Source organism: Notechis scutatus, chromosome 1 (genome assembly GCF_049901735.1).
Source record: "Notechis scutatus isolate UNSWTSFEM ecotype Mainland chromosome 1, rNotScu1.2, whole genome shotgun sequence".
Classification (NCBI taxonomy): Eukaryota; Metazoa; Chordata; class Lepidosauria; order Squamata; family Elapidae; genus Notechis; species Notechis scutatus.
The window spans coordinates 195,411,715-195,437,307 of record NC_142009.1 but is presented as its reverse complement, the minus strand read 5'-3'; the positions used below and the strand labels follow the sequence as shown (position 1 = coordinate 195,437,307).

Here is a 25,593-nt window from a genome sequence, read left to right as displayed (position 1 = left end):
GCAAGCAACACACGGCAAGGGGATTGTACACGCATGCGCAGATGTGTGGTGTGTGGCAAGGGGATCGTTCGCACATGTGCAGAGATTCATGGTGCACGGCAGGGGGATAGCACGCACATGCGCAGGGAGTGGGGGGCCAGCACGCATTGCCTTCTGGGTGCTGGCAGGTGAGTGTGAGCACGCAATTATCAGCACGGGAGCCGAAAAAGGTTTGCCACCACTGATCTAGCCTGTATTGGGATTAGAAATTGAGATGATTATGGAAACAGAAAAGAAGAAGAAATGTACTATATGCAGACTGAAGCAGAGACTACAAGCAGTGGGAAATATATGGCTACCAACCAAAATAATTTAGGTAGTAATGTTACATTATAGATAAATAGAGAGGGAGAGAGAGGAAGAGGGAGAGATAGAGAGAGTCATTGTCTTTATTGAGATTGCCTTTCAGATTGTGGGTACATTACTTCAAAAAATTGAGGCATGGATAATCTTATTTACGATGTGCTTAGTTTCTAAATATGTCATGTAATAGAATTGCTGTTCTTTTCTCTGCTGGATATTAATATACTGCATAACTGCCTTTTCCTACCTGTTTCTATGTATGTATCTATGACCAATATATCTGTGATCAAGCAGCATGTTCTTCATGCTCTCGTCCCTTATCATGAAAATAAATAAGCAATGCAAAAGGAAATTATTTTACTAGGGGTTTTTTCTTTGCTAATATTTATCTTTCATCATCAATTTTTATTATGGTGACAGAACATATTTTTCTTTCTTTCTTTATCTTTCTGGACCAGGGATATCAAACTCAAGGCCCAGAGGGCGGATCCTGCCCACAGGGTGCTTAGATCTGGCCCACGGAGCCACCCTGGAAACAGCGAACCGTCCTGCGGTGCTTCTGCCAGCAAAAACGGAGTTTGGGTGGGTTAGGGTTGCAGGAGGATCCCTTCAGCCCTGCCTGGGCCACCACAGGTGTCTCCAACACAAATGATGTTGAGCTGGCCATGCCCCCCCCCCAGCCATGCCCTCCCCATGGTCAAACATAACAGCAGCCTTCAATGAAATTGAGTTTGACACCCCTTTTCTAGACAATTTGTAAACGTCGTTTTTGCCTTAATTTCATCAAGCTAGAAAGGAAGCAAACCCCTTCTGAAAAACCTTGTCAAGAAAACTGCAGGGACTTTGCCTGGGCAGTCTCTGGGTTTGGACAGGACCGAACAGAATAAAAAGAAAAAACTTCATTTTTATTGGGAAACGAAAGGATATCCAAACACTGTCATTAACCTACTTTTGCATTTTCATGTCTCAAGTTGAAAGTGAGTTCTAAATTGGTGAGAAACAGGTCTGAAAATTCAGGATACATATCCAAAACTTCTAATAAGTCTTCTCGCTGGATTTTATGTAAGTCACAGTAGGTTAGTGCTCTCACATCTGCATTTGACTTTCCTGGTTTTGCGTAAAGATGGACCATCTCTCCAAAAATATCATTTTTGCCTGTAACAATAATGGTACAGAAAAGCATGGTAATTACAAGAAATTCACATTTGTCTCTCTCTTCTTAAAAAAGAAGACAGAAATGTCTACAAACGATTGTTTAACCAACAGTTATTTATTTTTCCTGTAAAAAATAAAAAATAATCTTCCTCTCTGGAAATCTCACTAACAAATCTCACTAACAACCCACGGTCATTATAGTCTTTCCCATATTTATCTAATGGATGCCATTTTTTGTGGAAGGTTGTTAGTTCCTAAACAGAATTCATGGGGCTTTTACCTCTAGAGATAAAACTGCAATTATTTATGATCCTCATAAAAGATCCCTGTAAAAGTATGATGATTGAAACCCTTGAAAGTAAGGATGGTTGAGTTCTGACCTTGAGGTGTTGCTGCAAACATGTTCCTACTATCAGGTTCTTGTGGGAAATTATGGCAATAATTGTTGGCACTCCCTAAAGGATGAGCACTGAAGTTTCATCACTATTATGCCTTTTCTCTATTTTGTAATTCAGAATATCTAGACAGTGGAGATGTATTTTTCCACTAGCACAGTAGTAGTACACATCTGATCCTAATATAAATTAAGCTTAATTTTGTTTTGGCAAATTACAGTAGTTGCTTTTCTAAGAGCCAGCACCTAGGGTTGCTGTAACTGCTTGATGTAGAAAAGCAGGCAGAGCTTGGGGAGGGAAGTTAAATGTGTCATAAGCTTAGAGTCCTTACATTGCCACAATCCAAATCCAACCCCATTTGAATTCTATTGGCTCTCATCTGATGCCAAATAAGAATCAATGGAATTCAAGAGAAGTTGGACTTAGATTGTTTGTGGCCAATGTAAGGATTCTAAACTGATGGCATGTTTAACTCCACCCCTCAGCTCTGCCTGTTTTTCTGCACTTGGTGACATATTCCTTTTCTCTAAATTTTGCAGAATTTACACTTTATGAAAAGAAAAGGGGTTCATATTGGATTCAGCATGACACTTATGCATATTCTTTTTTTATTCATTCTAATATGCAATACCAATTCTGCTCTTAAAAAGGAACAATTGCTGATCAAATCGTTAAACATTTCCAGGTGGTATTAAATGAATGGTATTAATTAAATTAATGGTATTTCTGAATGCTTACCAAGAATTGCTACAACCATGTCATTCTTGAGGATTTCAATGGAGCCTCGGGAAAGGAAGTAAAGTGCAGTCAGAATATCACCACAATGGACTAGTGTGTCCCCAGGAGGTGCATGAGTAGTCTTAAACTTCATAGCCAGAGCCCGGAGACACCCTTTACTCGCCCCCTGGAAAGCTTTGCAGTTTTGAAGTAAACTTTGGTTGAGATGGAGACAGATATCAGCTTGCAAACATTCTGGAAATCCCTTTAGGACCTGATGAAGATAATGTAAGAGTTTAAGTACAACCAAGCTGCTTGGCCTATAGTTTGGGAATATCATTTCCTTGTTCAATCAGGTGCCAAATAAATTGGCACAAGATGTGTAATACAACGGAGACCAAAATATAATCAGAAATTTGATTGGCAGCACTGATATGGGTAAAGGCATTCATGTTTGATATAGGTTGCAGTCACAGGATGTTCTTTTATTTAGCTAGCTGGATCAAAATAATCAGAATTGGATCTCTAACTACATACTATAGCTCGCTAGAAAGTTATCACCAGACTCAAGGTTGACTTCCATCCTTCCAAGGTCAGTAAAATGAAGACCCAAATTGTTGGAGGCAAAATGCTGACTCTATAAACTGCTGAGAAAGGGCTGTAAAGCACTGTAAAGCAGTATATAAGTCTATTGCTATTATGTCCGGAATTGTATTCCTAATTTGATATGTCACTGGCGATAGGCCTACCTTTTGGAAGGTAGGGCATGAATTCTGGTCATGCTGAAATGGAAAGCCTGTGCTCCCCAAGGACATTGGAAAGAGAAGAGACTGAACCTTAGAGGGCAGGATGTGAGAGGAGTGGGTTGAATCATGAGTCATGTGAAGGGAGTAGGATGAAAAAGACGTAGGTTTCAGTGACTCAAAGACATGGAGCCAGCTTGTGTTGGAAGAAAGAATCCTGTAGTCCTATCAAAGGAAACCAACTAATGATGATGCTGATGCAATTCTTCAAAAAGCGTGTCTTTTTTTTTTTTGCATTGGCTTCTGAGGAAACTTCCCCAGGTAGCACTGATTCAGGTCAGGTCCAAGAAAAGTTTCCTTTTAAGGTTGGGGGCGGGGTTCCTGATGTAGGAAAAATGAGCAGACGGGGGAGGCTATCTATCATCTATCTATCTATCTATCTATCTATCTATCTATCTATCTATCTATCTATCTATCTATCTATATCTATCTATCTATCTATCTACCTACCTACCTACCTATCTATCTATCTACAGTTGTGCTCATAAGTTTACAGACCCTGGCATAATTTATGATTTCTTGGCCATTTTTCAGAGAATATGAATGATAACACAAAAACTTTTCTTTCACTCATGGTTAGTGGTTGGCTGAAGCCATTTATTATCAATCAACTGTGTTTACTCTTTTTAAATCATAATGATCTGGTCAAATCGGTCCCAACTCACTTAATGACTACATCCCTTAGAAACAGAGGTCCCAGTCTCAATTGTGGTCATAAGATGAGGACTACATGTATGTGTTGTGATAACTGAGTTCTGACTCTGGAACCCGAAGGACTGCTCTAATTACAAAAATCCCTTCTCTCTCCCCTCCCCGCAATTCACCATTCCTGCTGAAGGATGGACTCTGATGCTTTCCCCAATAACTCTTTCCTCCTTAAGTCTCCAGCACCATCTCTTGTACCATTCAAAAGGCAAGGCCCAATATGGATTTTCAGGAAATGTAAGGACCAGTGGTGGGTTTCAAAACATTTGCTTACCGGTTCAGAAAGCTTTGTGTGTGCATGCACAGGACTCAAACACTGCCCTCTGAATCAACGCTGGTACAGATACAACGCCTAACGCGCGTGCGCAGCAAACACACATTTCGCACGCACGTGAAAAGGGCCCAGAGATTAACTGCCCTCTTTATCAACGATGGTGAGCTGTGCTGGTTTTTTTAGCTCAGCAGAGGTGCAGAAATATGCTCTGCCACGTGAATCAGCTGAGGCAATAAACAACAGAATATAGAAGAGGTAAGAGTGAGGCCAGCCAGACTTCCGGTTTGAGCCTCTTTGGCGACAGATCGAAACCTCGTCTCTGCGAGGCTTCGATCCATGCTCATCACTGGAGCGCCCCGAGCCAGCTGGTTTCAAGGCTAAGCCACCCCGTAGAGGTGGTGGTGGGAGACTGCCTGCAGGGTTGAGAAAAGCCACATCTCTCCTCCCCAGCTGGCCATTACTCCCTTTCCCGAAGGCGGTTGTAGCAGTGGTCAGAAATGGCCACCACAAAGAAGAACTCAACCGGAAGAGAATGTGCAGGAGGAAGATAAGAAGAGAAAGTTTTGATTGACCGGGTCAAACAGCAAAAGCAACAAATAAGGTACCCTGGAATTGAAACTATTAAAAAAAACCAATAACATTGTTCCCTAAGAAGATTTTTAAGCTGCGAAGGAGAGAGAAAAGGGAAAAGATTTGGTTTTTTTTTCCTCCTTTTCCTATACTGACACCTAAGAGACTTAAGCAAGAAATTGGAAAAAAATCCACTTTGACATTAATAGGCATTTAATGCTGAAAATAAAAAGTCAAAGGGATAATAAAGATTTCTGGACAATCAAAAGCTTTTGAAAACAGGAAAGGAGAGAAAAAGAATAAAAGGCCAGGATCTGGAAGGGAGGAGACTGCCTGGAATTAAAAAGAACTTACAGCAAAATCTCAACAAGACTTCCAAAAGATACATTTTAACGGAAATATCACAACAAAAACCCCAGGAAGAGAAAGTGGAAAAAGAAATAAGAAGAAATAACTCAGGACTATTTGGATTACTTGACGATTTCTGGATTTCTGGTTATTGTATTTGAATGACTAAAATCAATTGGGTGGTTATTTAAAACTGTTTAAAATGGCTCTACTTTTAGAAGAGCTGAAAATGGAACTTAAAAAGTACAAAGAAGATGCACAAGAAGGGAGAAGTTCTTTTGGCTTCATATTTCAGTTTTTAGAAATGGAGATTTGGAATTATGAGAAACAACAAGAAATGCCTGCAGAACAAGAAGATTGCAACAAAGAAGCCATCTTTAATGAACAAGTAATCTTAGGTGGGGAAAAAAAGGAAAGGGGGAAAGAGAATGGAAAGTTTAAGATTGGGAAAAACAACTCCAAAAAAAAAAAAAAAATAGAGTGAAAAATAAGTATAAAATCAGAAAGCAACAGAAGAGGGAAATACAGAAGAGAGAATTAGATGTAGAGAGACAAGAGGGTAAAAAGGGGAGGGAGAAGATGAGAGGGAAGAAAGAAAGGAAAAGAAGTTATAAAGGACAGAAACAAAATATAGAGAAACAGGGCCTATTTAGAGATAATGGGTGAAAATTTAATGGAAAAAGGGATTCTGCAAAGATACATAAGATAGTATTGTTATACTAGAAACAGAAATAATTTTAGAAAATATGAAACAATGTATGATTAAAATGTTTGATAAAATAGCTATCGTAATTCAGTGGAATGCTTGTCAATAAATAAATGTAACAAAATGAATATTTAATGATTTACAAAACATATGTGAAGAGAAATAAGGGAAAAATTAATTATGGAGATTATATGTGTCTTTAAGGAAGTATGATATTTAATTGAAAAGAAATGTTAAAGATGTTAAGACTTTAATGATTACTAATGATAGCACTGAATTGGAATGGAATGAGGGTTTATAATGACATATATTTATAATCTTTTTAAAAAAAAGAATATAGTGTGTATTATAAGTATGTACCAAGCAGAATTCAATTGGAAGTTATATATTATGTATTATATTGAAGGTCATAACCTTAAGGTATATATTGAAGTTTAAATAAAAATTGAATGGATGTAATTAAAAGATATAAAGGTGTCATACTCCAATTAGTAACTACAGGAGAAAATTTGTTTAATGAGAAAAGATAATATGAAATTGAAACAGAACAGACAAAAGTATAAATATAATGATTTGAATTGAGATGAGATAATCAAAATAAAATTGAGAAAATTAAAAGAGGGGAAAAACTATATAGAAAATGTAGAATAGTATAAGATATGGAATAGAACACAAAAAGGAGCATGAAATTGAGTTTTGTGTTTGTATAAAGAAGTTCAACCCGGGACCATGCTATTTTCAAAAAAGATGTTTTACTTGTATTTTGTATGTGTGAAAACCCAAATAAAACTTTATTTAAAAAAAAAGAGAGAGGGGGGCCAGCCAGAGGTGGTATTTGCCGGTTCTCTGAATCAGTCAAAATTTTCGATAGTGGTATGCAAGAACTGGTCAGAACTGGCTGAATACCACCTCTATAAAGCGGAGGAAAAAACAGTTGAAAATGATCTTCTACCTGCAGAAGACTGGTTCCAGTCCAGAGAAATTTGGATCCAACTCAATGAGTTTCATATTTGTAGAGTTCAAGCACCCTAACAAAAATGGGCCTTGCATGTTGAATCCATTCAACTGTTTATGACAAGTTCCGAAGAATTTTTTAAATCCTTTTATATCCAAAGGATAAAGAACCAGTGAAATAATCCAAAGCATGAGCACTGCAATGAAGTAATAAAATGGGGCCCGAAGCACAGTTTCTTTCCGTTTCTTATCTTTGCAAAACCTGGTTTATTTTACCTTTCCTTATATTTTAGATATGCTCCTTGACTTGAAAATTCACTTAATTTTCCTGCAACTTGTTTCTAGACATTTGGAATAAATGAATGTGAAACTATTACATATGTAATTATTTTGCTAATGGTTTTATTAAATACAAAATCTTTGTATGTGTTTAACTAATATATACACTTTTTTCTGTGTATGCTAGACTTGTTATGATTCTTATAATCTTTTTACACATTGCTCTTCGTATAGAGAATTGCATTGCAAACTTTAGGGAAGTGCAACTTCCTTGAAGGCAACATTAAGTAATCTCAGTTTAAAATCCAAAGGAAACGAATTTGATTTCCCACCCCCATCTTTTTTTCTTCTCACCTCATCTGCCCTGGAATGGCATTCCTGCTCAGAACATTATCACCACACACCAAATTGACAAAAGGGAAGAAATAACTTCAAACTAGAAGAGTCTTCTTAGGCAGCTAGGAGTCAGCTATATCTAATAAACAACAGATGTAATTAACTTGGTTCTGCTTCTCTAAGCAATTAATCTGCACTTTTTAAAAAAATAGCCTGATCATAAAAAAATGATAATAAAGGCTCAGCATTTGGGATTATAAACTTCTCTAGCAATATAACCTTATTTATTCTTTATTCAGTTGTAGACAACCGGACCAATTCTAGCAGCATAATCTTTTTTTAACCTTTGCTGAGTTGTCATCCATTTCAACTGAATGTATGAACGTTTAGAATTGATCCCACAAATAGCATAAAATACTGGACATTTTGTAAAGTTATCTTTCCCATGAAAAGACCTCTTTTCTTACAGAGCATTTGGATTTATTTATCACATTGGTATACCACTAAATCTTGTGCTTTATGATGGCTTTTTTGTAATAGAACACAAGGCACAATATAATTACAAAAACCTATTAAATTATTGCAGCTAAAATGATAATCCTACTCAATGCCAGGTGACATCATGCCCCAGAAGCTGTCTGGAACAGTTCTCTTTTCACTGATTTTCAAATAAGCACAAGGGTCAGGCAAAGGCTGTTTTATCAAGTAGGACTTGATCATCGAGAAACACTGGCTAAGGATCAGTAATGATCTAATTTATTTATTTTTTTTACGCAAGGGATACACAGCGTTCCAAACTAGGAGCAGCATACTGACTGGATCCAGGCTACCTGGAGAAAGAAGTCATACAGGTATCTGGGAGCCAAATCACGAAAGCTTTCAAGGTTAAAGCCATCGCTTTTACAGTATGCAGAAAAATTGCAGGAAAGCCAATGCAATGCCTGCAGTTTGGATGATATATGGCTGCAGAAGGCCTCCCTTGCCAGCACAGACAGCTGTATTCTGACCAATTTCACTTTCTGAGTGGTCTTCAGGGGGACTCCCATGCAGAGAAAACTGCAGTAGTTAATTCTGATGGTGATGGGGGCGTGAGTTACAGCTTCCACATCCTCTCACTCAGGATAGGGATGACCTACTCTTTCAGGGAGTGTGTATTTGCGAATTTTAAGTGGCAAAAGATGAGTAATGAAGGCTGTAGTCTTAAGCACTTTTATAAATTGCGTTGATTGTAACAGTTCTGCCATTACCAAAAACCATGCGGTACAATATATCTAAAAGAAAATTGCTCCATCAGATCAGACCCGTGTTCATAATTAACTGCTGTACTGATGTTGGGGATAGGGGGAATAGCAAGAGATTCAGACGCTGAAAAAGTTAAAAGGAAAATCTACATCCGTCAATCCAAATAAAGCCATAGAGAAATCCATCAAGAATAAATCCCTAAAAAAAAAACCTCAAGGTTGCGGCAGAATTTTCTCTCTCTGGGCGCAAAGAGAAAATAATGCTCAGTTCCATTCACTTCACCCCAATGCAAGGGATTGCAGGGTCATTAAAAGGAAAAAAAAATATTTATTTATTACTATTTTTCCCTCAGAGAGGGGGTCTGAGTAGTAACTTATTTTATGGACTGTTATTGGAATTGGGGAATTTTGTTTGGGGCAGAGGTGGTATTCAGCAGGTTCTGACCAGTTTTGGAGAACCGATAGTGGAAATTTTGAGTAGTTTGGAGAACTGGCAAAAACCACCTTTGACTGGAGATTTTACAGTATTCTTCCTCTGCCATGCCCACCAAGCCACGCCCCCAGAACCGGCAGTAAAAAAATTTTTTGAATCCCACCACTGGTTTGTTTATGAAACATTCTGGCTGTGGGTGTGGAGGACAAAATCACCCTCTTCCAAAATAATTTCTTTTCTGCCTCTCAACTTCCTTCTATGGTATTTAATCTTGATGAATATGACCAAGGCTTGAATGCTTAATGAATCAGTGGCTTTCACTTGGGAAGGAGAAAGGAAGTATAGCTTTTAGCGCACATTTATTCCCTCCCAGTTACAGTATATTTTCCAAGCTACTGTTGGAAAGAGAATTGCCACTTGTCTCCTTCTAAGTAAACAGGGCCGAGAGGGATTTTTATTGGGAAAGGATTGGCAGAAGCATCTTCCTCTGAGTTGTGGGTAGATAAATAGTAGGGTTGTGGAGAAGAGTTGGGAATCCCTTTATAGGAGCCCAAAGGAACCCACCCTACCACATTCCATGGGTAACTACTCAGATGCATCTCACTTTAAGTGGTCATTCCTGATTGTTTATGTTCGATGTACACAACAGTGTATCTTCCTGCCCTTCCCAATCAAAATAAGTTGCTCAAAGTGGCTAAGAAATTGTGCATGTTATATAGGATGCAAAACTATCGTAATTAGCACAAGATTGTCAGATGAAAAGGAGTACAGACTCAGGAAGGAAAAGACAATTTAGATTAAAGCGACTCTAACATTAAAAAAAAATGTATTTAAGTAGAAATGTTTTTAGAAGGTGACTTCACAGAGGAAGACAGAAATAGAAGAAGAAATCCTAACCTCTTGGGGGTAGAGAGTTCTTTCTTTAGGGCTCTGCAGAGAGCAGCTCCTTTCTCTTGCCACTGAAACTGTATATACACTGATTTTATGAGAAATAGATTGCAAGGATCAATATATGTGATTTGGAGAGATGAAAGCAGAACCTTTGCGCTATATTTTAGCACTCTTTAGAACAGTTTATTGTTTTATATACTTCAAATAAGGATTGTATCACTGTTATTAAGTTCAGTGCAACCTTATTTCTCAGTTGCAACAACACTGCATTGCAGAGGAAATTGATTTTTTTTATCTGTCTGTCTGTCTGCCAGAATTTAGAAGGCTAATTCAGTGAATAAATTGAAAGTACCAGAGGTAATAATATCGGACCCTTCATTCCATCTATATCTGATTCTGTAAAGTTGGAAGACGGTGTATAGAAGGTGATGATGGAGAGGAAGACAGACTTAAAAGATGAAAACTTCAATTATACACTGAGATAGAAATATGGCTTACTTTATAAGCTAATAAAAAGAAAGGAAGAATTGTTAAAAGGAAACTCTCATAAGGAATTACATTCATTTTGAATTTTATTTCAGTGTTCTTCTATTGCCTTCCTGTAGTGACATCCATAGAACATTGAATTTAAACAGTGTACTATCTACCAGAACTGTCACAAAATATTTGCATTTTGATCATTAAAATAAATCTTGGTTTTTTTTAATAAGTCTTCTTCATAAAGTTTTCCATAAATCAAATGATCTGTTTTCCAAATTACATTGATTTGATTGTGGTATTTGTAGTAAACACTCATATTTACTTGTTAATAAGCCCTATCCAATTTCCAAGGGCTTACACTCAGAATAGAATGCTTAGGAGTGCAGCCTTAAGCAGCAAGGTGAACCTTTTCATCGATTTATTGGACTGTTTAGCTGTGAAATTCAACAAGTTTATCAGTTCTTCTTTTTAACAGAGAAGGTACTGTAGTTACTGATAAAGAGTCATCACAGTAACTGCTATTTGCCTGACATGACGTGGCACAGTCATAAACGTATAAATACAAGCATTCCAATGACCACCATTTTTCCCCACTTATTATTTCAATTGTCACCCAGTGTGGTTTTTCTGTTCGATATTTGTGAGGTTTCACTGGTTTGACCACATTAAACTTTATAATATCTTATTATTCTTTATTATGTTTGCATTATACCATACTAGAGAGCCTTTTGGCATCAAAAGATGGTTATCTGAGCCTTTTGAAACATAAATATCATTTTATAGGAATATACTCAGAAAACCAGACAGGTCTAAATTGGGTTATGTAAAATTGTGCTATTCTTTTATATCATTCAGCATGTAGGTAAGTGTATAAAGGGATTTCTAAGCAATAAAGATGGGTCAAAATTATGAATTATAATGGCTATTGCTCTACCTGTTATATAAAAGAATTCACAAACCAGCATGACTTAAGGCATTCCACTAACATTTTAAAAAACTAAAATATGTTCAGAATCTGCTAAAGTGTATTTTACATTTTAATCTTTCTAAAGTTGTAATATCAGTTTGGTTGACTTGATGTATGGAAGATCACAGAAACATGACAATCAGGAAAGGAAACACGCATATGACTCTCCCCCAGATTGTGTCTTTATAATGAACAGCATGCAAACTAATCAATGCTGAATGGATACAGCAAAGTAGACAAGATGAACCAAAGTGAATTGGAATTATAATAAACTCAACCTGATATATTGACAGAGAATTAGAAGGAGAAGTGCAAACATATTTGCATTTCTTTGATTTAGGCCCACCTGACTCCAAAATGCAGCTCACAATTTAACAAAGAAAATAAAATACAATGCCATTCAAAAATGGTACAACAGTTAAAACACCCTAAATAAGTAACAGCAGATAAAAAGCAAGATGGTGCATCCAGCCAACACAATACTAATAAGAGGCTCCAACCACTTTACCTTAAGGCCTGGGAAAAGTAGATCTTCAAGTCCTCTAGAAAGTTATCAGTATGGGAGAATAGTTCCCATTGTGAGGTCCTTGATGTTCTCTTGAGTTTGGTTATTTTCTTGTAGATGTTTCATTATCCAAATAGATTAACATCATCAGGCACTGATGATGTAATCTAGTTTAGTAATGAAATGTACAGCACCTTTTAAAGTATTTGAAGAATGCTATCATTTCCTCCTTTAGTTTCCTCAGTCTTTCTTCATAGGAATTAACTTGTAGTTTTCTGATCAGGCCCATTGCCCTTCTTAGAACTTGTTTTGGTTTTTCAGAATCCTTCTTTAATTCTTTTTTAAAATATGATACATAGGTGAGGTCTAATCAGTGTTGAACAAAGTGGAAGTATTTCTTCTGGTGTTTTGGAAAGTCTATTTCTACAATTCTACGTTCTTAATGCTATTGATTCACCTTCAGTTTGCAGTCAATCACTATTCCAAAATGAATTTTACAGGTGTTGTTATCAGACAGGCATTCCTCAGCTTATATTTGTGTGTCTTAGTCCTATTTCCTAACTATATTATTGCCTGTTATTTTTTCCCTCAGATCATGTCTCTAATCTATTCCAAATTTCACTTGTCTTCCAGAGTACTTGATAATTTTATGTCATCTGAGAAGCATTTTTCATTAAAATACTGAATAGTGCAGAATATGAGATTGAAAAAATTGAATCTCATTAAATGTCCCACATTACTTTTATAAGAAATTACTGATGAAAACCTATTAAGAATGACTTTTATGCCAGCTATTTATTCACTTTAATTGGCATGCCATTCAAGTCATGATTAAATAGCTTGTTAATTATAATACTATGGGATACTTTATCAAATGTTTTGGTGAAATCAAGGTATGTATTCAGCATTCCCACTGTTATGAACTAACATAAACGTATTTAATAAAGTTTAAACAACCTTGATAGAAAAGCAGGCTCGTAATCCTGCACTTTTGATTGGTCCGTGGATAACGAGCTGGGATTGGTCCTTACGGGGCAACCTGATTGGCCATTAGCGGAACGTCTCTCATTGGGTACAATTTAAACGTTTCAACGTTAGTCATTGGTTAATGGGACAACAGTCAGCCCTATAAAAGAGCTGTTGTTGGCCCAGGGTTTTTGCTCTGTTCCTGATCGTTAATAAAGAGTTGAAGTTCACTGTTCACGGCCTCGTCTCCGTTCCTTGCGCCCATGCTCAGAACCTAACACCCACGGTCTGCTAAATAAGGCCAATCTGCCAAGGCTTTTCCTTGAGAAAATTTTGTGTGATGATTTTTAATAAGTTTGCCTTGTTTTTCTGTGAACAAACCATTTTTTTATGATCTGCTCTAGAGTTTCCCAGGTATTGTGGTAGACTGAATAACTCTAGTTCCCTGCATTCTCTCTTCATTTTGAAGATGAGGACACTTCTTTTCCATTGGTCATCTGGTAGTTCATTTACTCACTAGTGGTCCTCTAAGAGAAAACCTAAAATGTGTTCCTTTTCACAATTTGGACTATGATTAAACCAAATCCCAAATCCTGTGTGTGTGTGTGTGTGTGTGTGTGTGTGTGTGTGTGTGTATTCTTAAGTTTTCACGGGTACTTACATGTATGTTATTCAGCTTTGCTCGGGTATTTTCCCACGTCATTGTAGTTGTGCTTTTAAAGTTGACAATGACAATGCTACAACTTTAAAAGCACAACTATAATGACGTGGGAAAATACCCGAACAAAGCTGAATAACATATATATATATATGATATTCAGCTTTGTTCGGATATTTTCCCGTCATTATAGTTGTGCTTTTAAAGTTGTAGCAATGTTTGGCAGAATCTCATCTGCCATCATCAGGCTTCTGTATAGTGTTCGTCTGTGAGACGAACACAATACAGAAGCCTGATGATGGCAGATGAGATTCTGCCAACGCTGCTACAACTTTAAAAGCACAACTACAATGACGTGGAAAATACCCGAGCAAAGCTGAATACTATACATGTAAGTACCGCGAAAACTTAAGAAGAATATATATATATATATATATATATATATATATATATATATATATATATATATATATATATATATATATATATATTCGTAGATTTTCACGGGTACAGGTATGTAGGTCTAGGTGTGTTCGGGTCTTTTCCCATGTAAGATTAAGAGTATCTTGGCAAAGTTTCGGCGAGGTTCTCAAGTGGGACCTCACTGAAATGACGCCAAGATACTCTTAATCTTACACGGGAAAAGACCCGAACACACCTAGACACACACACACACACACACACACACACATATGATGAAGTAAAATAAAAAAAACATTTAAAAATAATGAATTATATTCTAAGCCTATATTTGTTTGAAGATACCATTCTTTGGATCAACCAGTCATTTGGAATACAGTAAGGAAAAAGTATTAAGTTCTCTATTTACAATAAATATATCATAAAGCTTTATTTTCATAAACCTGTTGTACCTAACCCAGTATTTTATTCCTTTTTAAGTTTTTTTTGTTCCAATGTAATAACATTAACACTTTTAAAAACATTTTAAAACACTTTTAAAAGCATTTTAAATAGCCCTTCATAATATTCACAGTGAATATAATTACACAAAGCATGCATTAACATATCACAGCAGGAACTATTCTTTCTTTAGACCAGACTAGACTCAGTTTTCACAATTCATCCTGGCCACAAACATACTCGAGGTGGAGCTCTCGCCTCACAATCAGGAGGCTGTGAGTTCAATTCTAGGTAGAGGCAGATATTTCTCTCTCTGGGCACACTGAGAATATATCTGCACTGGCGATCGGAAGAGCATCTGGCCATTAAAACACTCTGCTAGCTCCACCCAGACTCCACCCCACAAGGGATTATAGGGTCATTAAAAGCCGATGATGATGATGATGATCCTGGCCACAAACATCTCAGGCTAGTCAAACGATCCCTTTTGAATCTCAGAAAGTCTGCTAATTGCTACTGATGACAGGTGGGAGATTTTTCATGATTAATCACAACACATGCTTAAATGATTCAAAGAATATGTGAGTTCAACTCATCTGCATATGGATCTAAGAGAAAGAAAATTCTTTAAATGTTTGCTACTAACATGCACAGAGTGGGAATGAAAAAACACTAACACAACTGAAAGCATAAAGCGATAGGCATGATGGCTTTATTCGGAAATGTGGGGCTAAACCATAGACCATGAATATAGTAGCACCTTCACAATATTTTTCAATTTAGATTTCAGGTGTTTTTTTTTGGTTTTTGGTTGCCCAAACCTGATTTTGCCCTTCAATTTATCAATCACATTGGTAAATAAGGAAAAAAAAACTATTTGAAAGAGAAATCATTAAAATAAATTTAATCTCAACAGTTAACACAGGATATTCAATTTTACACTGGAATTAAATTAGATATAAATACCTCCTGCTCTTACCAGTGGGTGGTGTTATTCCATGTATTAAGGTATGAAGCAGACAAGAAAAAGATAAATCTTTCATAAGTACAACATATAAAAGACAGTTGGTACAACAACCTTGCATTAAAATTCATTTGATTATTTTCCTAAATATATGGAATTAGAAGTACTATAGTACTTCTATATAGTACATAAGAACTACTATATTACAAAATGCTGCTGAATTATGTTTACTGCTGCATTTGGATTTGAAGCAGGAATCTTATATCTGTTCAGGTACATGCAATAGGAACTAGAGTGGTTAACTGGCATCCCACCCAGCATATTGATGAGTATGAGATGAGAAGCCATTTAAGATTGCTTTTTGATACACCAAATCTTACACCTTGTACTATTCAGCTGAACAAATATTAAGTGATTTAGCAATATTAATTGGAGTAACTAGATATCACTTCTTTTAATGTATACTAAATATGGCTTTGATAGAACCTCAGAAATAATAGATTGGTTTCAGACCAAGTCAAATAACATATTGCAACTTTTGAGAGCTTTAATAGTTCATTTGATACGGTAGTCCTCGACTTACAACAATTCGATTAGTGACCGTTTGAAGTTACAAAAAGCACTGAAAAAAAGTGACTGATGACCATTTTTTACACTTATGACCATTGCAGCATCCCCATGGCCATGTGATCAAAATTTGGATGCTTGGTAACTGGTTCTTACTTATGACCGTTGTGTCCCAAGGTCATGTGATCAGCTTTTATGACTTTCTGACAAGCAAAGTCAATGGGGAAGCCAAATTCACTTAACAACCTTGTTACTAACTTAACAACTGCAGTGATTCACTTAACAACTGAGGCAAGAAAGGTCCTAAAATGAGGCAAAATCCATTTAACAACTGTCTTGCTTAACAACAGAAATTTTGGGCTCAATTGTGGTCATAAGTTGAGGACTAGCTATATTCTTTTAGTAATTCTGATCACATGAATATTGGCACTAATTCTGCCATTTTAGACGTTGACGTAGAAGTAAATTTCACTGTTTTCGATATACTTTCTCTCAATGTAAACTAGGTATATTAGCTGTTGCAGAAACTAGACTGAAATAGGATGTTTTTCTGACAAAGGGTGTTTTTGATGTTGAATTTTCCTGATTTGGCATATTTATCGTTGCTTTCATATTGACAGCACAACTTAAAAAAGACACTTCAAGTAAAAAAAAATCCTTTTGATATTATTCTTCCCTTTTCAAGTTTTAAGTCCATCGCACAAAAACCAGCCATTCCGTTAGCTGCCTTAGGCAGTCAAAAATCAAGCACAGGGAATGAAACACAACACCTCCCTGGAAGTAATTTGTATACCTGCTGCTGAATGCAACTTTTTTTTTCTTTCAATTTACTGGTCCACCTTCTAAAATATTTTATTTCCTTGAACGGTACCTGCAGACAACCATGCCTGCTTCTTTTTAGGTGGTAACTTTAGGAGGAAGATGTTGGTTGTGCAGTTTTTCAGTTCTGATTCCTAGAAGGGGCCGCTGAAAAGCAGCGCCTGCAAGACTCAGGATGGCACATCAGCCTTTGGTGCTTCCTGTGCAGTCCCAAGAAATAGTGCAGCTGCTTTGAAGGATTGCAGGCAATGGTTAACACTTATTGTATGCTCCTGGGCCTTCTAAAGCAGGGGTTGCCAACTATTTGGACCTCAGAGACCACCAAACTCATAATTTTAAATCCCGCGGACCAGAGACTCTGGGAAAATCCCCAAAAAAAGTCTGCAGGAAAATTCCCCACCCTGTTTTCCTACCAACCGAGCATTCTTTATTTGGGATCGCAGGATACCATCTCCAGCTCCGTTCTCAGCAGGGGAGAGACTTTTGGCTTCATGCAAGGAAAACAGCAGAAGTCTTTCTTTCTCTCCCCCAAACTCTGCCAGAAATGTGAGCCTTTGTGAGACTTGTCGCACTGGCGCAGCCTCTTGGAGCAGGATGCCTTGCAGGGTCCCAAAGACTTATTTCTGGCAGAGTTTGGGGGAGAGAAAGAAAGACTTCGGCTGTTTTCCTTGTGTGCAGCCAAAAGCAGAAGAAGAAACAAGTGGAAAGAAGCAGCTCAGTGGCCAGGTGAGGCACGTGGGGCAAGTTCCCCCCTCCGCTCTTTCCCCCCTCCCCTCACTTAGAACCACTGTTCTAAAGAACCTTTTGGAATCAGATATGAAACACTACACAATTCCAAGAGTTCCACGAAGCTATTTCTGTTTACGGCTCACGATAACATACAACTGCAATATCTTCCATGGTGATCTTGTTTAAATCGATTTTTTGTTGCAGTATTTATAGCTTCAAAGGCCATACTCTACTCTTACGTGGAAGGCCTCATGGGATAGATTAGGTTTTTCTTGAAGAAAGGGAGCTGTGAGTCTGCATTCCCACAATGATGGAAACGGTGGCTCCGATTAGAGCCATAGATGATTAGATCGACTGTGAGAACAGGGCCATTAAAACACATTTGAGCCAGTGCTTTATATCAACATCAATGTTTTATTTGTAGTTTAAAAGGCGATTTTCAACACACCCAAGGATTTAGGTAGATTTGCCTGATGGGTTTTGGAAGTCTCACATGCTGTACGGCAAACAGCTTTGGAGATTTGCTTCAATTTCAGAAATGGATGGTTGTTTAAAAAAAGAAAACAAATGGCTCTATTTTGGAAAAAAAATGGACACGCCTTCCCTCATCCATTCATTCACCCATGGACTAGATGACCTACAAGGTCCCTTCCAACTCTGTTAATTTTATTTAAACTAGAATGCAATTATTTTATCATGGGTCCTTGCTGCTCCCTGAGCATCATTATTTTCTTGCAGACATTTCACTATCCATTATTTTCTTGCAGACATTTCACTATCCAAACTTGGTAACATCATCAGTACTAGACTACCAAGCTCAGAAATCACCAAGAACCCCTCATTTCAACCCTGAGCTACACATATTATCCTTTATTGGTAAATATTTTATCACTCTGTTGGATCCAAATCTTGACCAGATGGATCAATTTTACCACAGCAAAGTCCTTTAGTATTGGTGGCATTTGGATCACACTTAAATCAGGTTAATTTAGGATTAAACTGTAAAGTTTAGGAATTTGCAGACTCCTCTCCTCTGTGGAAGATTTGATTTTATTGAAATGCACCCTTGGATGTGATGGTTAAAAGCAGAAGAACATTGGAGCATGATAGATATTTTTCTGCCTGGCCTTTTTTTTTAATTGAAAAAATTGCATGTGCATATTTTTGTGTATTATACACCCCTAGCAGCTACTCTGAAAAAAAAAAACCAACTAAGTGCATATTATATCATGACCTGGAATGAGCAAAAAGGAAGAATTAACTCCTCACTTTAGGATTCTTCTTTCAATTGCTGCTTTTGAGTTGGCTTTCCATTGAAAAAAAAAGAAAAGGAAAAACGTAATTACAAATTATATGGTATAATTTGTCCTTTAAGCATCTTCCTTAAGGCACGTAGAATGGTATTTCCATCATCCATGGAATAATATATTTTGGCACCTACTATGTATGAAGTTATGTTACTTTCAGCAAAAAACAAACCCTGCAGCTATCATTTTTATGGAGCAAGGTTTGATTTGTAAGCGATTTAGAATAATTGCTCATGCAATCTTTGTCAAGATATTTTGTATACAACTGACATTTAAAGATCTACAGGTTACTTCCTCCAGTCAAAATAGGCTGTTTTCCAAAGTGTTATGCTAGTACAGTTAGTACTTGATATTTATTTATTAAAATAATGTACACGGCTGCCCAACTTCCAATACAATTCAGGGACAGGGGCTAAGAAAACATTAAACCACAGAAAACAATATTAACAAAGAGTGAAGTGTGGTTAGGGTTGGAAATAAAACCTTTTGCTAGCATGAAGCTTGGTTTTCTTTTTTTTCCTGTTTGTGTGCAATTGTTGCTATAAGCAAACGTACATACCATGTTCATGTCGATGCCATTGGTGTACGTCCAGGCATGCTGGAAATATTCTTCGAGCCTCTGCCTCAGTGGGTTGGGAATCTGATGAAAGCGAATGAACTCTTTCACACGAAGCATCTGCATGTGATACCGTGCCGTTCCAGAATATAGTCTTTGGATTATTGCAGATACGTTTCCAAAAATACTTGCATACATTAATGCTGGGGTTAAAATAAAACAAGAAAACAAGCGGTTGGCTAATATTATTATACCCATACAAAATTACCGATATAGCTTAAAATATGTGTGATAGAATAGTTTTCGAAAACCCCACATTTTACAGAGGAAGGCACTAAAAGGGACACGTACCTCTTGCCATAAATTGCAAAAACTGGGAAACAATGATTGTCTCAGTTAAGTACACAGCCTTGGCTACTTGGTCCAGGTGCCACATAGAGGCACAGGATCATACATCATGGAATGAAAACTTAATGCTCCCTTTACTAATATTTCTAAAAATATGCCAGGTATGAGAAGTACCCAAAGTTGTTTACAATTACTGGATGAATCACTCTGCCTAAAGCCAATGGAACAATTCCTACAAAGCTGTAATCTACACCACTTCTAACGTGTTCCAACATGTATCAGTAACAAAAATTCAGATGTGCTATTAGATATTGGGTCAAGTTATTTTTTCAGCAACACTGTGAGAAAAAAAAAAAAGAATTTTCCTCCAAATATCTGCCAAAGAGTATCTTTATTTGGATGTCTTATGTCAAGAATGCTGCTCTGCTTTCTCTCCCCCATCCCTTGGGGTATGGTCTTGCTTGATTATGCCAACTACTCAAACACAGACTGGCTAACCTCTCTCAGAGTCAACGGATGACAAACTATAATATTACCCTGGTTTAGTTTTTAACAGTTTAATGATGACATAAGTCATATGAGAGGCCAAACAACATTAAGTATTTAAAGTATTTAAAGGTCGGAAGAGAACTTTTGCTTTTCATTGGACTGCATCTAACATCACGAGAACAGAGTTCTGGACTTTGCTTGAGTTGCCCTCAACTCTGCTTCTGAGGAATCTCCTAAATGGAGTGGATTTGGGAGTAGACAGGGCAAGATGAACCCAGTATAATTGATCCCCAATAGATTTATTTATTTATTTATTTGATTTGTCAATCGCTTACAAGATAACAGGTATAAGTATAAACATGAGTAAGAATACAGGAAATAGGTACGAATAAATGGGGACAGTAGGACAGGGACGGAAGGCACGATGGTGCACTTATGCACATCCCTTAGAGACCTCTTAGGAATGGGGTGAGGTCAATAGTGGATAATTTAAGGTTAAAGGACTGGGGGTTTGAGGATGTAACAACAGAGTCAGGTAGTGCATTCCAGGCATTGACCACTCTGTTGCTGAAGTTGTACTTTCTGCAATCAAGTTTGGAGCGGTTTACATTGAGTTTGTATCTGTTGTGTGCTCTTGTATTGTTGCGGTTGAAGCTGAAGTAGTCATTGACTGGTAGGACATTATAGCAGATAATTTTGTGTACTACGCTTAAGTCCAACCGTAGGCGGCGTAGTTCAAGGTTGTCCAAGCCTAAAATTTCAAGCCTGGTGATATAGGGTATTCTGTTGTGAGGAGCGGAGTGTAGTACTCTTCTCATGAAATACTTCTGGACTCGCTCAATTGTATTAATATCCGATATACAGTGCAAATTCCAATTCAAGCTGCTGAAATATTAGAATATCGGAGCAAAGTCTAGTCTCAGGATATACAATTTGCCTACAAAATATTTTGGGTTCAGTTCTTGTCATCAAATATACCCGATACCCCAGAGATCCTTACATGATAATCAGTAAATGTAACCACTATTTATTCCAATCATCTAGTTGCCCAAGTCTGCATGATCACAAGCAGCAAGAAAAATATGCCTGGCTAAAATATAGATGACCTCATTTATGATTCAGTTTCAGTTCTGCAAACCATTTGACTTTGTGGCTTTGAACACATACTTGGAACACGTAGCATTTGCACTGAGTTTAGTTTCACCAGACTGACATCTAACTTCACCTTGAAAGCACTTAATGATGCTTGGATTATACATGTCCTTAAAATGCCCCAAAAGTTCAACAGAAAAGGACATAAAGGGGGCATGAAATCACAAAGAAAGTATTTGATGCTGGGATTGTGGAAAGTTCTTTTTTTAAGTTTCCTGTAGACTTCTCCACAATTGGTTTGGATAAAGGTAATGGAAAAAAGGAGACAAGTATAGATGAAACAGCATACCATTTTGCAATATTACAACAGTTCTATGATGTGCCACCGCTGAGGCAACAAATTTTAGGACTGAACCATTTGTCTCGTCTTTTTGAAATACATTCCAGTTCCATTGATATTGAGAACTGTTTGCTATTTTTTTTTAGATCAGTTTAAGCAATTTATTTTTGGCTTGCCTGCCCTGGTCAAGGGCAGTTGCTGTATAACCAAACTTTTTATAAGATTACTTAATGTTAGTCCCCTAAAACATAAAATGGAGACTGATGTAACTGTACTATTGGTCAGCTATAAAATGTGGTGTATGCTATGTAATGATCATTTGTAATCTATGGTATCTAATAGAACCAAATGAAAGTGTGCAATTTTTACTGACTTGCAGAAATGAAAAAGACAGAAGAATGCGGAAAGTCGATTCTGTGTCATGTTTAGAGATGCCACTGACAGAGTTATTCTTGAGGGACTGGAAAAAATAGGTTTATTTATTTATTTATTAAATTTATTTGCTGCCTATCTCACTGCAGGACAACTCAGGGATCTATTTAGGCCATTGAGATCAACTTCACTGTAGATGTTCAAATTAAAGCATCTACCCAACAGATGGTCATCTAGCTTCTGCATGGACATATCTACTGAATAAAATTTCATCAGTGGACATCAGTATTGAAATTTTTTACAAATATTAAATTGAAACCTGTCCTTTAGTCTGTGTTATACATACAGAATATCTTGATTTCATTTCTGTGTGATATCATTTTTGGTATTTGCACACTGCTATTACATCACCCTTCATTCTTCTCTTCTCTAGGCTAACCATGACGAGATCCAACAATCTTTCTTCTTATGATTAATTTCTATCCCAAGTGATCCTTGTGGCCAGTCTATTAGTATGGAATCAAAAACTGGACATAATATTCATGGGGGCCTTACCACCTCAAAATAAATTGTAACTATTACTTCTCATGATTAGCAGGGAAATTCATTTTTGAAGCCATACCACATTGTTGATTTATATTGTTTGCAATATACTATTGCTCCAAGATGCTTTTCATTTGTAATATTGCAAAGCTACATATTCGTTCTTTCAGTCTGTGTATTTGATCTCTTTCCTAAGTGAAGATTTTTACATTTGCTTCTGTTAAAGTTATTTAGCATTTTCAGCCCTTTTCTCTAAGCTAGGGAAAATGTATTTTACACTCCCAGAAATTAATGGTACGATATCCCAGTTGATATATATCTCCATTTAATGAGTACCCTTTGAATAAACATTAAGCCATGCATTTGTCCATTTTATTATCGTACCATCCAGCCCACACTTAAATGGTTTGTTTATAGGTCAGGGTATTTTATCAAATGTGCAGGCAACAGTTTTCTTGTGAGGCAGTATGGAAGTGAAAGTAGAAAGTGTTAAGAAATAGGATAGAAAGAGTCTTGATGCTTTTGGATTGTAGTGCTACAGAAGACTTCTGAGAAGGTCATGGATAGCCAAGAAAACAATAATTAAACTAACCAATCAGGGTTCTCACTCAAGGTACAGATGGCCAGGTTCAATTATTATACTTCGTACACATCACACAAAGAACTAGCTGTCTCAAGAAGTCCATACTACTGGGAAAGGTGAAAGAAAAGATCAGAAGAGGACAACTAGCAAGGTGGATGGACTCAATTATTGCATGTCTATTAGAAGATCTGAAAAACTAGTTTAGAGGATAGATCATCCTGGAGAAAAAAATGTGATCATTAAGCATCGATGCTAACTCGACGACATGATCATTTTATTAAATGCTGTGATAAATCAAGCTAAGTGGCATTTACAGCACTCCCAACAATTAATTAAGGAAGTTAATAAAAAAAATTAATATCAATAGTTGCTTTAATTTTTGATAAATTTATGCTGTCATCTGGGAAGTTCATACATTGTTTTCAGAGTGTTTATAAGATTATTTTTATAATTCACTGCAAATTTTTTAGGTATCAATGTCAGAATAACTGACCTGTTTCTTTGGATCTTCCTTTTCTCTTTTTTTAAGATGGGGGCAAGATTTGGCACCTCAAATTCCCTAGAGCATTGTTTGTTCTCCAGGATTTCTCAAAGATCGTGGAGAAAAATCCAACTCACTCACTCAAACAGGCTCTCAAACTTCTGTCACTGTAGCCTAGTTCAATAAAGTAAAATCTTCAATGAGACCTCAACAATCTGGTTCTGGCTTTGGCCTAGTTCGAAAGGTTGATGCAGGCTGAGACATAACAGTCATAATGAACAGGGCCCTAAATTACATTGGGTGGTCTCATTGTTCTCCCTAGAAATGAGAGAGAGAGGGAGAGAGAGATGTCTCTTATCTATGGCTTGGTGCTTCTGACATTAACTTGTGTTTCAGTAGCTTCCCTACTGCCAAAAGAGCAGAAGGTCTAAAGTTTTATCTACCCTTCACTAATCAGAGGGGGGATGCTTGAAGCAGAGTAATTAACTGCAAGGATATAAAGAGATTTTCCATTAAGCTCATCTAATCCTTCAACCTTGCTGGGGAATAAGGTCAGTAAGTTGCCAAAGAGTTCTTTGCACTCAGCAATGTCCTTAAGAGGAAAGCCACAAAACTTTGAAGACGGCTATCTCAGTAGCCAAAAAAGAGTCCAGCGAGGTTCGGTCCCCACAGGAAGGCTGATCTTGGGGGAAGTAAAAGTAAGAGCAGGTGCAATGAATTGGAGAAGAGCAGGAAGGGTGAAGGATTCCAATTTCCCTAGGTTTTTTTTTTCTTTCTTTCTTATATCCAATAAGTGTGCCTAGAAGAGCAATATCTTGCTACCTGAGAAGGGAAAAGCAGTGAAGTTCTTTTTTTTCCTCTAGCAAAGTCTCTGCACATCCTGGAGAGGGAAACCCCCCCTCCCCAGGGAGATAGGGATCAAGGTTGACTCAGCCTTCCATCCAGTGGTGGGATTCAAAAAAAATTTCTACTGTTTCTGTGGGCGTGGCTTGGTGGGCGTGGCAGGGGAAGGATACTGTAAAATCTCCATTCCCACCCCAGTCTTGGAGGAATTCCCTCCCTACCCCATTAACCTGGTTTCCAGCTCCGATCTCCTGTGCAGGGCAACAAAAGAAGACCCAGCCAATCAGCTGGGACTCAATGGGAGGCAGAGAATAGATGAGGGTGGGTCCAGTCAGATGTGGTATTTGCTGGTTCTCCGAACTACTCAAAATTTCCACTATCGGTTCTCCAGAACTGGTCAGAACCTGCTGAATACCATCTCTGCTTCCATCCTTCCGAGGTGGATAAAATGAGGACCCAGCTTTTCTTAATGGGGCCTTCTGTTGCTTAGTGGCTTGCATACGCTGAGGAGCACCTTCTCAAAAAAGGACTGTAGCTGAATTGAAATCCACAACAACTCTAGAGATGGTTTACTGAGGAGGGTGAAGTTCTCCAAGCCTGTGGGTTGGTTTCCGAACATTTCATTACCAGGTAATATGATATCAACTAGCTGAGTACCAGGCTAGCAGAGTTTAGGGGATGTCATTGTCCGTGTTCTGTTTATAAGGGCTTCGGGTGTGGGTGCGTCAAATGAGGGTCTTCTGATCGGTGAGGCGTGAGTCCTCAGTGAGTCTTGTGATGGGCCTTCGGATAAGGAGGTTACAGCAGGTCAGGGTCATTGGGAGGTGAACTGCTGGTCGGGGAGGGAGGTTGTGTGGGTTGGTTTTGACCTTGACCCATCACAAGTCCCTCACATGACCCACCCACACCTGAAACCCTTATAAACAGAAGGACACTGACATTCCCTGAACTCCACTGAAGATGTTACCTAGTCT

The 25,593-nt window shown here is 37.5% G+C and overlaps 1 protein-coding gene across 12 annotated transcripts in view; it reads right to left on the bottom strand.

The window, feature by feature from the left end:
- Positions 1-25,593, bottom strand: part of KCNH7 (potassium voltage-gated channel subfamily H member 7) — a 348,077-nt gene that overhangs the window by 35,223 nt on the left and 287,261 nt on the right. For 10 of the 12 annotated variants that reach the window (XM_087949836.1, XM_087949835.1, XM_087949844.1 and 7 more), the window contains 3 exons: positions 19,532-19,731; positions 2,631-2,883; positions 1,292-1,497 (listed from right to left, as the gene is read on the bottom strand). In XM_087949836.1, coding sequence (XP_087805962.1) covers positions 1,292-1,497; positions 2,631-2,883; positions 19,532-19,731 — 659 coding nt within the window. The remainder of the gene's footprint in view (positions 1-1,291; positions 1,498-2,630; positions 2,884-19,531; positions 19,732-25,593) is intronic. The other 2 variants (XM_087949838.1, XM_087949837.1) reach the window with 1 other exon arrangement.